At 44.2% G+C, this 13221-nt stretch overlaps 1 protein-coding gene across 1 annotated transcript in view; it reads left to right on the forward strand.

Moving 5' to 3' along the window:
* Nucleotides 1-12925, forward strand: part of C7QH11orf42 (chromosome 7q C11orf42 homolog) — a 236739-nt gene extending 223814 nt beyond the window's left edge. Inside the window, exon 3 of the mRNA XM_069640427.1 lies at nt 12647-12925. Within this exon, the coding sequence (XP_069496528.1) occupies nt 12647-12792 (146 nt within the window). The 3' untranslated portion in view covers nt 12793-12925. The remainder of the gene's footprint in view (nt 1-12646) is intronic.
* The last annotated feature ends 296 nt before the right edge of the window (nt 12926-13221 follow it).

Below are 13221 nucleotides of genomic sequence, written 5' to 3' on the forward strand. Positions count from 1 at the left end.
TCATCTGTGGGTGAGCCCGGCCCAACTTCATTGGCTGATAAAGTAATTCCAGGTTGTAATCCTGAGCGTGATACCAGGCTGATTTATTCGGCAAAAACCTTGATGGAAATCCCAATGAATGTATCTACCCATTCTATTGAGGAGGTCCCTGAAGAGCTAGCAATGCAACTAGCACCTACTGACCTAAATAATCAGGCTTGCCTTGTTTCTAAGAGAGACAATTTGGCGTACGTAATGTCACCTAAAGCAGCGACAAATTCCAATTCGATATACGTCACACTGGAACAAAAACGATTGGCGGCTATAAAATCACAAAGTGCTTGGATGGAAGAAAAAGACTATGGGGGTCATTACGAGGTAGGAGGTAACCATGCTATAATTAGCGGGTACCGGGTCCGGGTTCCTTGAATGAGGAATTACCGGGCCATTCCAACCTTGGAGGGCCCGGTAATCCCTCAATCAAGGAACCCATTCCCATTCGAGCCCCCATAGGGCGCAATGGGAATGGGGAGCATGCTAACAACGGGCCCGTTAATAACGGGCCGTTGTTATGATGATGGGCTGCTGGCGGGACCCGCTAAGGCCACCTGGTAAATCCAGGCATCCTTAGCGGGTCCCGCAAGCAGAACTCGTAATGAGGCGGTAAGGGGTTGATGGCTCCGGCACCTTTATCGGTGCCGTTAACCCCTTCCCGCCAGGGTCGGAATGACCCCCTATGTGATTTGTCCTAACACCACATTCCAAACATTGGAGCAAAAACACTTGGCTTTAGAAAAATCCTTGTGTCATCCAAAAGGAGTTGAATTAGCAAGGGCTAATACCCTGAAGGACTTAATTGACTATCAAATGCCAAGATCTAAATCATATGCTGCCCAGAGTTGTATCCGGTAAGCAAGACTGTTCAAGATAGATGATTCCTTAATTAAGCAATAGAACCCGAGCGGCGGGGGCATTACCGACTCAGGTAATGCCCCGGGGCTCATAGGTAAGGACCTGAGCGAAGCGAGGGCCTTACCGAAGGCCCCGGGGCATTACCAGAGTCGGTAATGCCCCCGCCGGAGGGTTCTATTGCTATTAGTATCCCGGCCCGCAAAATGTGCGTGACCGGTGTACTAAAGGTAATCTTTTTCTGTCCCGAAATGCTGCAGCGTTTTGGGACAGAAAAAAAATGACCAAGAAAATGTCCGCTCCCGAAAAAGGATAAAAAAAAGGTAAGTGCGGTTGGGTGGGCGTCGGTGGGACGGGGGAGGAAAAAAATCAAATAAAAAGTTCCTGCTTCCCCGGCGGGGGACGAGGGAAGACCCCAGCCATGTGGAGGCGCAGAGAGCCGCTCCGAGTCTCCACACGGCTGGAGGCTTTCCTCGTCCCCCACCGGGGACGCAGGATCAAGAAGGTAAGTTGGGGGGGAGGGAGGGAAGGGAAAAATACAAAAAAATAAAAGACTTACCCGAGTCCCTGGCAGGGGCCAAGGCAGCCTCTGAGCCGCGGGGAGGCTCGGAGCGGGGATGGCCCCGCTTCGAGCCTCCTCATTGGCTGAGGGGCTGCCACGCCCCCCGCCGCAGACAAAGGCCGTAGAATCCCAACGGAGGGATTCCCGGCCGGGTAGGGACCTGGCGAGAGCCAATCAGAATGCTTGTTGCATTCTGATTGTCTCTCGCCGGGTTACTAATATTGAATATGATAATGTCCTGATACTTTTCCACCATATTCCCAAACTAAGGCCAATAGGCACAAGGGATATATAGCGAGTGGAATTCCCAAATGATTACCATCTAGATAGTGTGTTATTATATTTCTCATCTAATTTGGTTAAATAAATGCTCTTGGACGAAGGAGCAATTTTTTCTGCCCCTCTGCTTTGACCTAAGGGAGTCAGACTCAGAACCATATGGGATTCTGGAAAAGATGGGTACATTTGAGAAAAATCATGACTCAGGGGTTAGATTCCCAGAGTGTCCAAGCCACCAGATCGTAATCCCAGAGAAAAGGGGTAGTAGTGAGATGAGGGATAAAAAATATGATGACACATTCAGCCAAAAGCAACCACTTATGATAACATCAGGTGGTTATGATGGTGCTCAAGAAATGGTGGTTCATAAGGGAGAAGACCATAAAGTACTCAATGGGGAAGGGTCATGGTCAGGGTTGTCAGAGGCTTTTGTTTTGTAAAAAAAAAGATTAACTTAAGATCTCACATGAGCGGGAGTCTGTAAGTTTGGCTTCTTGGAATACAAGAGGCTTCAGACACCTTTTTGCTCAGGGTGACCTTCATTTTGAGTACTTCGCTATTGTGTGCCTCAAAGAAACCTGGCTTTGCGTGTTGCCTACACTTGATGGGAATGCGTTTTTGTTTGATCCATCTATCAAGGGGACCAAGGGCAGGCCGTGTTCTGGACTTTTGATGGCTGTGAAGTGTGGAATATAAATGGAGGTAGCATTGGTCAAGCAGCCTAATCCCTTCATTCAAATATTGGTAATGCAGAGAAATGTTTTGCCATCTAATGAATGCATACGGTACGTAATATGCGACCTATGCTGGAATCCAAAGGGTATTGCTGATGAAGACTTTGTGGAAACGTTTTTTTATACATTGGATGAATGTTGTGAGTGATTGCATTCTTCTAAATTGGGAATTTGCGGGGATCTTAATATGCAAAGCGGGAGGGAAGAAATTGGTTTCAAGGAAGCCAATGAAGCTTCACTGAACCAAGTAGATAAAAGGAGGGAATTGTGGTTGGGATAAATGGGAAATAGAAATATGCATATGCTGAATGGATTGGCTGAGGGTGATACCCCCAGGCGTGGAAAAGAGGATCTCAAACAGCAACAATCGATTACATTTTTGTAAGTCATTTTACCAGCAGAAACTAGATTTGAAGTCCTACATGTAAATAGCAGTGTTCACAATATTTTCAAAATGTGCATAAGGTAGTGGACATCTAGACTGGTTTACGCCGTGAAGATTGAGGTCAACCAGGGGTGTAATCACCTACCGATGAATTCATATAATATTGTATCATTGCACGAAGAAAATTATTTGGAGGCATAATCAACCAGACAAATACCAACATATCGCCCTCAATTGATTACACACCGTTCTTGGGGGACTTCACTGTTTCTGCTGGTATGGGCAATAAGAATGAGTTTGCGTATAAAAACTCTTAGAGTATCGCTCTAGTTAGAGCTAAAAGAGAACTGAGAGCAGGCTTCACAAAGTTAAAATGTGATTCAGGCCCAGATATGTTAGTGCTCTCAAGGAGGTGACACCAAAGATGTAAAAACTGAGTTAGAACACACAAGCATAAAATAGCTCAAGAGGATGCAGAGAAAATGCTGTTGAAAATACATGGTAAGAACTTGGAAGAAATCTGGCAACTAATTGTTTCGGCTCAAATGCCCCAACATGTTCTGCAACTAAACGTGGTTTCAGAGGAGGCTTGGATAAAGCACTTCATTACCCTTGTTGATATCTTTGATGAGAACTATGAGCCGTGGGGAGAAGGGGCTTCGGCTAATTGGTCTCTCTGCTTTGACAAAGCGGATTTGAGCATGTTGATAAAAAAGATCTAGCAATTCAAGGGCTTGTGACCCAGATGGAATCACTAACATCATGTTAAAGGATGAGATGAATGCATGGGCGGATTTTCTCCTGGTTTTATTTTCCCAGATCACTAGGCTGAGAACCATAACTGGCTCTTGGAAAACATCAATGGTGGTCCCAATTGTTAAGGAAGGTATCAGGGAGGACCCCAAGATTTATCGCCATACCGCACTTCACGATGTGGTGAGCAAGCTGTTTGCATCACTGCTCTTGGAGAGGCTGGTAGGCTGTATGACAACATCTGGCCGATTTGACTTTTATCAATCTGGCTTTGTTAAGGAGGTCAGCACTAGCTTAAATGTTATACTATTAAATATACTAAAGACGTGTTCCATTATGGGAGGAGGGAGAACGTATTTTGCTTTTGTCGACCATGAAAAAGCATTTGACTCTGTAGAGACATCCTCTGTATGAAATTGACAAGATGGGGCTGCCCATTGGGATTAATTCAAGCTATTAGGGCTCTGTACATCGATACCTCTTTACAGGTAAAATTCGACAATATGGGTCATTTATCACAGCCTATATTGACCAAGAGAGGTTTAATACAAGGATTCCCACTAGCTCTAGCTCTTTTCAGTGTATTTATATCCGACGTGGTAGACACCCTTGGAGAGGCTAGCACATCCCCTGCCCCCCTGCCTTTCGGAGATAGGCCGGTTGGGCAGCTCCTTTTTGAGGACGATCTGGTCCTCATTGATCAGGGGCCTATTGGGCTACAATGGTAATTAAACGCCCTTTAGCAGTGTTAAGATGGATTTCTGAACTCTGTCCTGGAGGGGCAGAGGTTCAGAAGGCCAGCCTAAATTCTTGGAACAGGGTAACCTCTGGACAAGCCAGACCAATCAGGGTAGCGATCGCGGCGGTCAAGACTAGGTCTTAAGAGGGGTGAGGGTGACTGAAAGCCCGCAATGAGCACACAAAGCAAGGACACTTACAAATTACTCCAAGCAGGTGTTATATTAAAAATGTAGACACATTTATTACAAGGCCTTTGTAACATTGACCGTAGCGAGAAATTACAATAAAACTCAAGTAAACCAACACATACAAATCTAATACAATATATATACAAATACAAACGAGTCTAACGAGTTTGACGCATGAAATGTGTAGACCACCTAGATGGGGAGGAAAACAGGCAGTGCGAATAATAATTAGACCCAGTCCGCCTTCAGAGGCACCTAACTAAAAGGATGTCCAAGCCCTACGAAGAGTGGAGCCTTGTGCTCAAAAGTACCTGCACACGCTGGTGCCAACGGGCAAAAGGGGAGTCTCTTCGAGGGAATCAGGCAGTTTAGTTCGTTGAACAAATGAAGATGAACAGAGCTCCACAACTCAAGCGCAGCCTCCACTGGGGGCAGAAGCAGAGCACGAGTACGGAAAGATGTGCTGTTAGACACAGCGGGGAAAAGCTATGGGCTATTGCAGGAGGGCGACCAGTTCCTAGTGATTCTACTCACCGGTCCCCGATGCAGGCAGACCCAGGCTTCTCCGCGTCAGTTTTGGTGCTGGCAGGTTCAGATACGAGCAGAGGACGTCTCGGCGTCGTGTAGATTCCGCAGCAGCAGAAGTTGAGTTGAGGACGTCCCAAACGCAGTGAACCCGCACAGTTTGTTACCACAGCAGGGCAACGGAGCGGCCGTGTGTATTTCAGCCAAATATACACTGCTCACTTCAGACCTGGGAATGCCAAGTGTACGAATCGTGTGAGAGTGACAAGGACTCGTAATACAACACAACCTGACGGCGGTTACAGAGCAAGACTCCTGGGAAGGCTGGTCAGTCCACTGGATGGCCCAGAGACACTTCCGAAGGCTTACGTGTAGGAGATGGTGAAGATGCCGAGAATAGTTGTTCCCACTATTCCAAGGGGTCGAAATACCAGTACAGGCCTTCTCGTTCAATCAGAGGTAGAAAGGGTTTCACAAAGCGACAGCAGTGCAGAGGAGCAGTCCTTCAGCGTTTCACCAGCGATTCCTCGGTTCAGCCTCGTAGTTGCAGGATACTTGGCTCCTGTATTCCTTTGTTCGTGAGAACTCAGGAGATCGACATGGTAGTGGTGTTTCCAGACCCCTCTTATCCACGGTTCCCTTAGCGCCAAAACGGAGGGGACCCAATGGGAGATCTGCTCACAAAACACTCACACCATCCGTGGACCTATCACGGACCACTGAGGTCCCAGGCATTCACACCACCTTAGACTCTCTAGCACCCAGGATGTGTATTGGGACCAGACATCCCAGCCCACATCCTGGAGGCACTCACAAGGCCTGTAGAAGCCTGCGAAAGCATCGGTGTTTCGCGGGAAAGTACATGCCCAAATAAGGAAGGCCCCGGATCGGCTCGACCTGGGGAAGGTGAAGGGGGCAAGACGGTCAGCGGACAGGACAAAGAGCCTCGTGGTCTGGCCATTTTGGGAGCCAGGCCACCATTTTGGGCCAAGCGCGAGAAACGTGCTTAAACGCCAAAAGGAGCTCAAAAGCACAAAGAAACGATCGCTGCCACCACGCTGTCCGTGATTCACTTGCACCGTTCATTATCAATCCAAAGAGAGTATCTAGGGCCTGTAGAAGACTAGAGACCAAGGAGAGCAGTAACTTAGCTTACAGTGCCCTCTTGTGTCATGTTGCGTGAAAGCTGCAACATGATAAAGAAACTACGGAAAATAGCGTTTCCCGGTACTGACTGTCTTAAGGGCATGTCAGTTTCCCCGTAAGAATGGAGCGAAAGCCCAGAGGAGTGTGGCAGTAGGCTGCACTTCTCTGGCAAAGTCTAGATCCTGGTGAAAACAACAGCAAAAAGTTTAGGGGTTGCCACAAGGAAGGAAAATTACCCACAATTAAGAAATCTTTCCTAACAAGCAGTATGTAGCAAACAATAAGCTCAAGATAAATGTGTCAAAAATGAAAGTTGTAGTAGCCCAGTTAGCTGTGGCAAGGAGAACTAAGTTTATGACATGGAGCTTAAACCATGAACAAATCACCAGAGTAGAGTCCTTTACTTGGGAATGCTAATAACCATCAGCCAGAATGGCACACCAAGAGTCGCCCAGTTAAGGGTGAAAGTTAAAAACCTAGCCTCCCAGGGCTCAATTTTATTGAAGAGAGTCTGTCGATTCTCTCGGATATCAGTGGTGTCCTCCTATAAGATGAAGGTTGTAGCCATATTGCTCTATGGTGCAGAGGCCTTCTTCTCTACTCCATATTCCATCTGGCCTGTGTCAGAATGTCTCTTTTGGAGAAGATTTTTGCAACTCCCCAGGGGGACCCCAATTCAGGTAGTGAGATCTGAGCAGGGCCTCATCTTCTTATACGCAATGATTGTGTGGAAGTCCCTATCACTATATCGAAAATGTATTCTAACATCTCCGGTGAGAGGCTTTTGTTTGGTGAAGGGGTCCTTGACAAGCAAGTCAATTCTGAGGAATGGCGAGTGGCCTGCAGCACCATGATAATTGATTTTGACACAACTGAAGAAATATTGATTACCAATCCTACAGCAGTGAAAATCAAATTATGGAGAAAAGATTGTGCTGAAACATTGGATCAGAGAGCAACATTTAAATTATACCAAAACGTCCCAGTTGAATGCCACTCATATAACACTTTTCCAAAGTACCTTTTGAAGTTCCTTTGTAGTTTTTATAGATCACAATTCTTGCGCTTCCACGTGAATTTATATTCTACAAAGGAGATCATGATCGCCAGGAAGGAATGGAGGGAACTGATCAATTTTGTTATCAAACATTCGAACATTACATGCCATTCATCAGTATCAAAGAAAAAGAAGAAAAAGAAATTGAAAAAGGTCCAAAAGTAACCAGTAAAAAGAAATCCAAGCTGATTAAATAATTGACTCAAAGACTTCTTTCAGAAATTGCAAGATAGAAATGGTAGCCGACAAGCTCTCGCCCCTCAACAGAAAAAAACGGATTTCCCTCTCATCCAATGTCCCATATGAGTCAAAAGTTTAGATCAAATGTCTAGTTCTTAAATCCGACAGTCCTTGGCAAAATAATGACACATGCTTCAGAGATTCCATATTGTCTTCCCTCCGACAAAATCTACATCCCTTCACGACTGCTTTCCCATAGATGTTTACAAATTGGTTCGTAGGGTACAAATCAAATATAAACTGAAGGAAACAATCTCTGTACCAGCCATTTGGAGCTTTGGCTAGATATTTTGGGAGGACTGCTCAAGGTTTTGTTTCTTCTACTAAAGAGTCCAAGAGGCGGTGTGAATTTATTTCCTCCAAGGTCTTGATCCAATCACTTCTCCATTGCTTTGTCTTGACCTTTTCAGGGAAGTTACTTAGTTCCTCCCCATCTGATTGCATGCTTTCTAAAAGTTGTTAACAGCAGTCAGACCACTGTGTTATTAAGACCTCGTCTGATCTCTGTATCTTGGATTTCAAAATTTCATATGGGGCTGCCGGGAAAGGAATTAAAGTTTTCTGGTAAAGTGACAAATATTTACATGTCACTCGCCCTCTTAATGAAATGAGCCCTAATTTGTATCTGATCAGGAACGTTGAGTTGATCCCTGGCAGACTCAGAATTTTCCTCCAGAAAAAACCTTCCCAATGAAGCCCAGAGTTTCCAGGGAGTAACTAGGAATGCCTCAGCTCCAAATGTCGAAGAAGGTACTAATTTTAGACAATAAAAGGATAGGATTGGTTGGATAGAGAGCTTTCCATACTTTTTGTGGATCCTTCTCCCTTGACCGATCAGACTCTTCTGTCTGGATTTGAGATGAAGTTGTCGTGGCTGATCGCACATACTGTTATTAATCAGGGTTCCAAGATAAACCATTTCTGTAGTTGTTGCTAGACTTTGGCCTTCGACCTGCCACTTGAAGGCTAGTTTTCGGTTAGTTCTATGCGGTGCCAACGTCATGATACTTGTCTTTGATAGATTCATGGAAAGGCCATTTGCTGTAAATACTTGTTTAATGCTGCCAGCGATCGCTGAAGGCCCACTCAGAGTTTTATCAATCAGCACATGTCATCCGCATAAAGAATCCTTGATAGTTCCACACCCATGATTGATGGAGGGAAAGAGTTTGCTTTTTTTAAGTCATCACTTATGTCTGACAAAAAGAGGCAAAATAAGGTCGGAGCTGACAGACAACCCTGCATTAAGCCCATAAATGTAGGATTAGGTTTGGTCTGGGATCCTTCCGCGTTCAGCATGGCTTAGATGTAAGTGGAGTCATAGAGTGTCTTGGTTGCCGGAAGAAAGGAGGAGGGGCATTTCCACAACTCCAACTTACTCCAAAGAAGCTGACGATCCACACTATCGAAAGCTTTGTACAGGTCCACAAAGGCTAGGTATATCTTAGAATTTCTATTATAAGCCTTTCCCTTTAGTATGTTGAGCAAAAAACAGATTTAATTCCGTCCCTGAATCCTTCAAAAAGTCATTTGCCTTTCTGTTGGATGATTGACTCCATCTTTGTAAATGTTTTAGAAGGAAAGCAGAGAAAAATGTGCTCATGGCGTCCAGTAAAGCAATTGGCCTATAGTTGGCCGGGTCCCTCCAACATCCTTTTTTATAAATTGGGACAACGATTGCTTTCTTCCAAGATTCCGGAATTCATCTAGATTTAAAGATTTGATGAAAAAGATCTAGGATTAATGGAATCCAGAGCAGAGATGATTGCTTATTCATGTTGTTAGTAATACCGTCTGAGCCTGGAGCTCCCGAAGATTCGCTTTCTTGATTAGCAGCTCCACATCCTGATAATCCAGGGGAAAAGGCCAGGGAGGGGGCTCCCCTTCAGGTTCTTGTGGCAAGATGTTTTCTTTTGCTTCGAATAAGCTGCCAAAGAATTCAATCCAACTCTCTTTCGCTACTACTCCATCCAACGACAGCGAGCTCTGATGAGCTGTCTCATTAAGCAGTTGCCACGTCATTCTAGTGTCTTTCTTCAAGATCAATGACATCATTGCCTCTGCCTATGATTGTAATAAAGCAGCCTTTCACCCTTTTAACTAGTTTTTATAGGTCTGCCTTCTTTGCCTACTCATAATTAGTTTTTGATCGAGGGCAACGTGTGCAATTCTTCTAAGATCTTTACGCAGGAGAATTTTCTGTTCCTTTACAGCTGTGTCGAAGGAATGTCTGAGAGGGCAAGCAAATGCTATATGCTTTCTGGGTATGTACATGAATTCACGGAGGAAAGGAGCGTAGTTGGCATCTCCTCCTCATTCATGTGCTCCAGGAAACGAGCTTTTACAAACAGAATACCTCGGTTTTTCAGTCTTAAATGGACCCTCAATATTCAAGCTCACTTTTTCACTCGCAATTTGGCAATGTCGGGTCCAGGTCAGGCGCAAAAGGGCACTTGTGTCTCTACTCATCACCTCAAAGTTGGTGATTCGATGTATCAAAGCCCTTGAGACAAAGACATAGTCCAATATGCTGGATTTACCTATGCCTGGCCATGTGGGTTTTGCAGGAATATCTCGACGGGTTTCTCCATTCAAACTATGCAAATCTTTCTCCTCCATGAACTCCAGTAATCTTTCAGTTTTACTTATACCCAGCCCCGAAGTCATCGTAATTGATTTGTTAATAGACTCAATTAAGAACAATCCATTGCAATTGAAATCACCTCCCACAATAGTGAAATGAGGGAGCTGAGTCAATGGAAGTTTATCATAGAGTCCATCATTAAGCTCAAGAAAACTTCTGTCTATAGGAACACTTCCAAGTCCACAGGGTCTTCATTCTGTATATAAATGTATATCATATGTACAAAAGGGCTGGGGATAATAACCTCCGTTATGCTAATCCCAACTTCACAAAGGTCGTCCTCTCACACCTTTATATGCAGGATTAAGAAATACTGCATAGCCATCCAGAATCGGTAGTGTAGCGAGCCAAGTCTCTTGCAGACAGATGACATCAAAGGTACCAGAGAGGATCATGGGGTCGGCACTTAAATGCATAAAGCCCCTTGTATTCCAGAATGCCATCTGAAATTGTGAACCTCGTTGTTAATTTGGGGAGAATCAGGACTCCCCTATATCATTTTATATAGTTTTTCGATGAGGGTTTTGGATGAATTTTGATATGCAAAAAGGTTTTTATTATGATATGATGTGAAGTTTGCATATAAATAATCATGTTTTATTATTTTGTATGTGGGTGAAAGGTTTATGTTTAAGCCCAACATCTGTAAATAAAAATAAACAAATACAAAAAACTGCAGCCTTGGCAATCATGGGATCTCTATTCTGGTTCTCGGACAGCTAAATCCGCCTTTGAGATCTAATGCAGGGTGTGCAGGTTATTGTACCTCGTCATCAGAGAGGGTCTTCCTTTTGGTACAGCCTAATGGGCAACCGTTGTGCTTGGCAACCAATCAGCATTTAGTCAGCACCACCACCCCTTAGCATGGTTGCAATTTCTATGTCACTTTCACAATGATGGCTGCTGTTCTGCAATGTCCGAGGCTCATGTGTGTCTATGGACCTAAAGTCAAATGCATTAAGCTTCCACACAGGCTGTCAGAAAAGGTTGAATATGTATATGGGCCTCATTACGACCCTGGCGGTAAGGGGTTAATGCGCCGGTAAGGGTGCCGGTGCCATTAAGCCCTTACCGCCGCATTACGAGGTTCTTCATGGTCCCCATTCCCGTTGAGCCCTATGTGGGCTCAAATGGGAATGGGGATGGGTTCCCTGAATGGGAAAATACCAGGTCCTCCAAGGTTGGAATGGCCCGGTAATTCCCCATTCAGGGAACCCGGACCCGGTATGCGGTAAGGGGGTAGCCATGGTGCTATCAGCACCATGGCTACCTCCAACCTCGGAATGAGGCCCTATGAAGGGAGTTCTTGGAACCTCTTTCATTTCTCTCCTACCGTAATAATTATTTGTCATTTGAATCAGTCTATTAATTATTAGTTTGGAAGCCAATGGCCAGCTTTTCAAGCCTATTAATTTACAATGATTTACAAGCCAGGGCCACCCCTCTCGCCCCTTTTTTCTGTGCTCAGTATTCAATCCCTGGAATGTCAATTTCAGCTAAACAAAGCATTTATGGGGAGACATTTTGTGTTGTGGTGGGAGAATGTAAACTAGTGATGTTTACCAATGACATCCTGCTTGCCTGGCGAGATCCTTCTGACTTCCAACCTCTTGTAATGAATATGCAGTCTTGGGTCCATGTTCCTAGGTTCTAGTCTTAAGATTCATCCTTATGAATCCGAGATTTAGAACATGATGCTTCCAAAGGGCTGCCTACTATAACATTCAACGCCAAACCTGTCACATAAATTATTCACAGAGTGGCGGACATCTTGCATAAGGATACGCAATGTCATTATCTGTGAAAAGGTATAATGGACTCCACTTATTCGTGCTATCGCAGTACATGACCTCATGAAGGCGCCTAGCCTTTAACCGTCTGCCACTCTATGATATCAAACCCACCAGTTGAAAGCAATATGCACACTAATACATACTTTAAGTGTCTAATCGTACAATTCCAGTTCTCAGGAAATTAAAATGGCTGCCACGGCACGTTGGCATAATATTTAAGATGTCATGTTTCACATATGAAAATATGCTTTGCGTCTCCTTTTTGTTTTTTCGCATAGGACATTTTTCTATTTGTTCTCGCAATTCATTAAGAAAATCAAATAGGATTTTGACATGCTTGTTCAAAAATGTTTCATTAGCTTTGTATGAAACTGCTCCTGATTTGTGGAACAGTTTCCCTGTTACCATTCAGACATTATGGAAACAAACGAAAATCAGACATTTTCTTAGATTAAAAAAAAATGTGTGTATTTATTTTTTATTTAATTTGCTTTTTAAACAAATAGTATATTTTCTGTTTCAGTGTATTTTTCTTATACATTTTGTTTTACATTTTTATGAAGAATTTTTACACCTTCAGACTTTGTTTGCAAATTCTTTAAAGCAAAAGAAAATGAAAATATGAATGCTTGGCACTCCAAAATTGTCTTGTAAGTACTGAATGTAGCCCAGCAATAAAGTCTCCCTTTTCTTCTCTCCATTTTCTTTCAGAGACCTGGCCTTTCTCAAGCCACACGGATCCAGCGACCACTGACACACCCTCCAACTTCACTCCCTCTGATATGCGAACCATGTCTCTACCACTCCTCCCGAGTGCTACCTCTGAAATTGACAGTGATGAGTGGCCTGACAGCTGAAGACGATTAAGGCGATGGATCGTTCTAAAACATTCAACCAGTGCTTTGTGGGTCTTCATCCGGCACACGTATGAAAGGGAAAAGGGCACATCCTTTGTTCCACCCCATACAGTTAAAAGCACTTGCTGCACAACTACTGAGTCCAAAGATTTGTAGATCAGAGAGCAGTCTTTTGTTTATTTCTATTACTGACTGATACAATGACTGAACAATGGAGTGTGGGAACGGGAACATGTGGTCCATTGACAAACGGGGTGGGTGAAAAGCTGTTGAGTGGGTGGTCCACCAGGGGTAGTGAGGGAAGCAGACATTGGTTGGTGTCAAATAATCGATTTAGAGGTTATGGGCCCTAAAAATAATTTAAAGGCAACACATATGAAATCTGCACATGCACCGAATTTCGGTATACAGCATGCAGTGGCACTTGTG

This window comes from Ambystoma mexicanum, chromosome 7q (genome assembly GCF_040938575.1).
Source record: "Ambystoma mexicanum isolate Mex_15411 chromosome 7q, UKY_AmexF1_1, whole genome shotgun sequence".
Lineage (NCBI taxonomy): Eukaryota > Metazoa > Chordata > Amphibia > Caudata > Ambystomatidae > Ambystoma > Ambystoma mexicanum.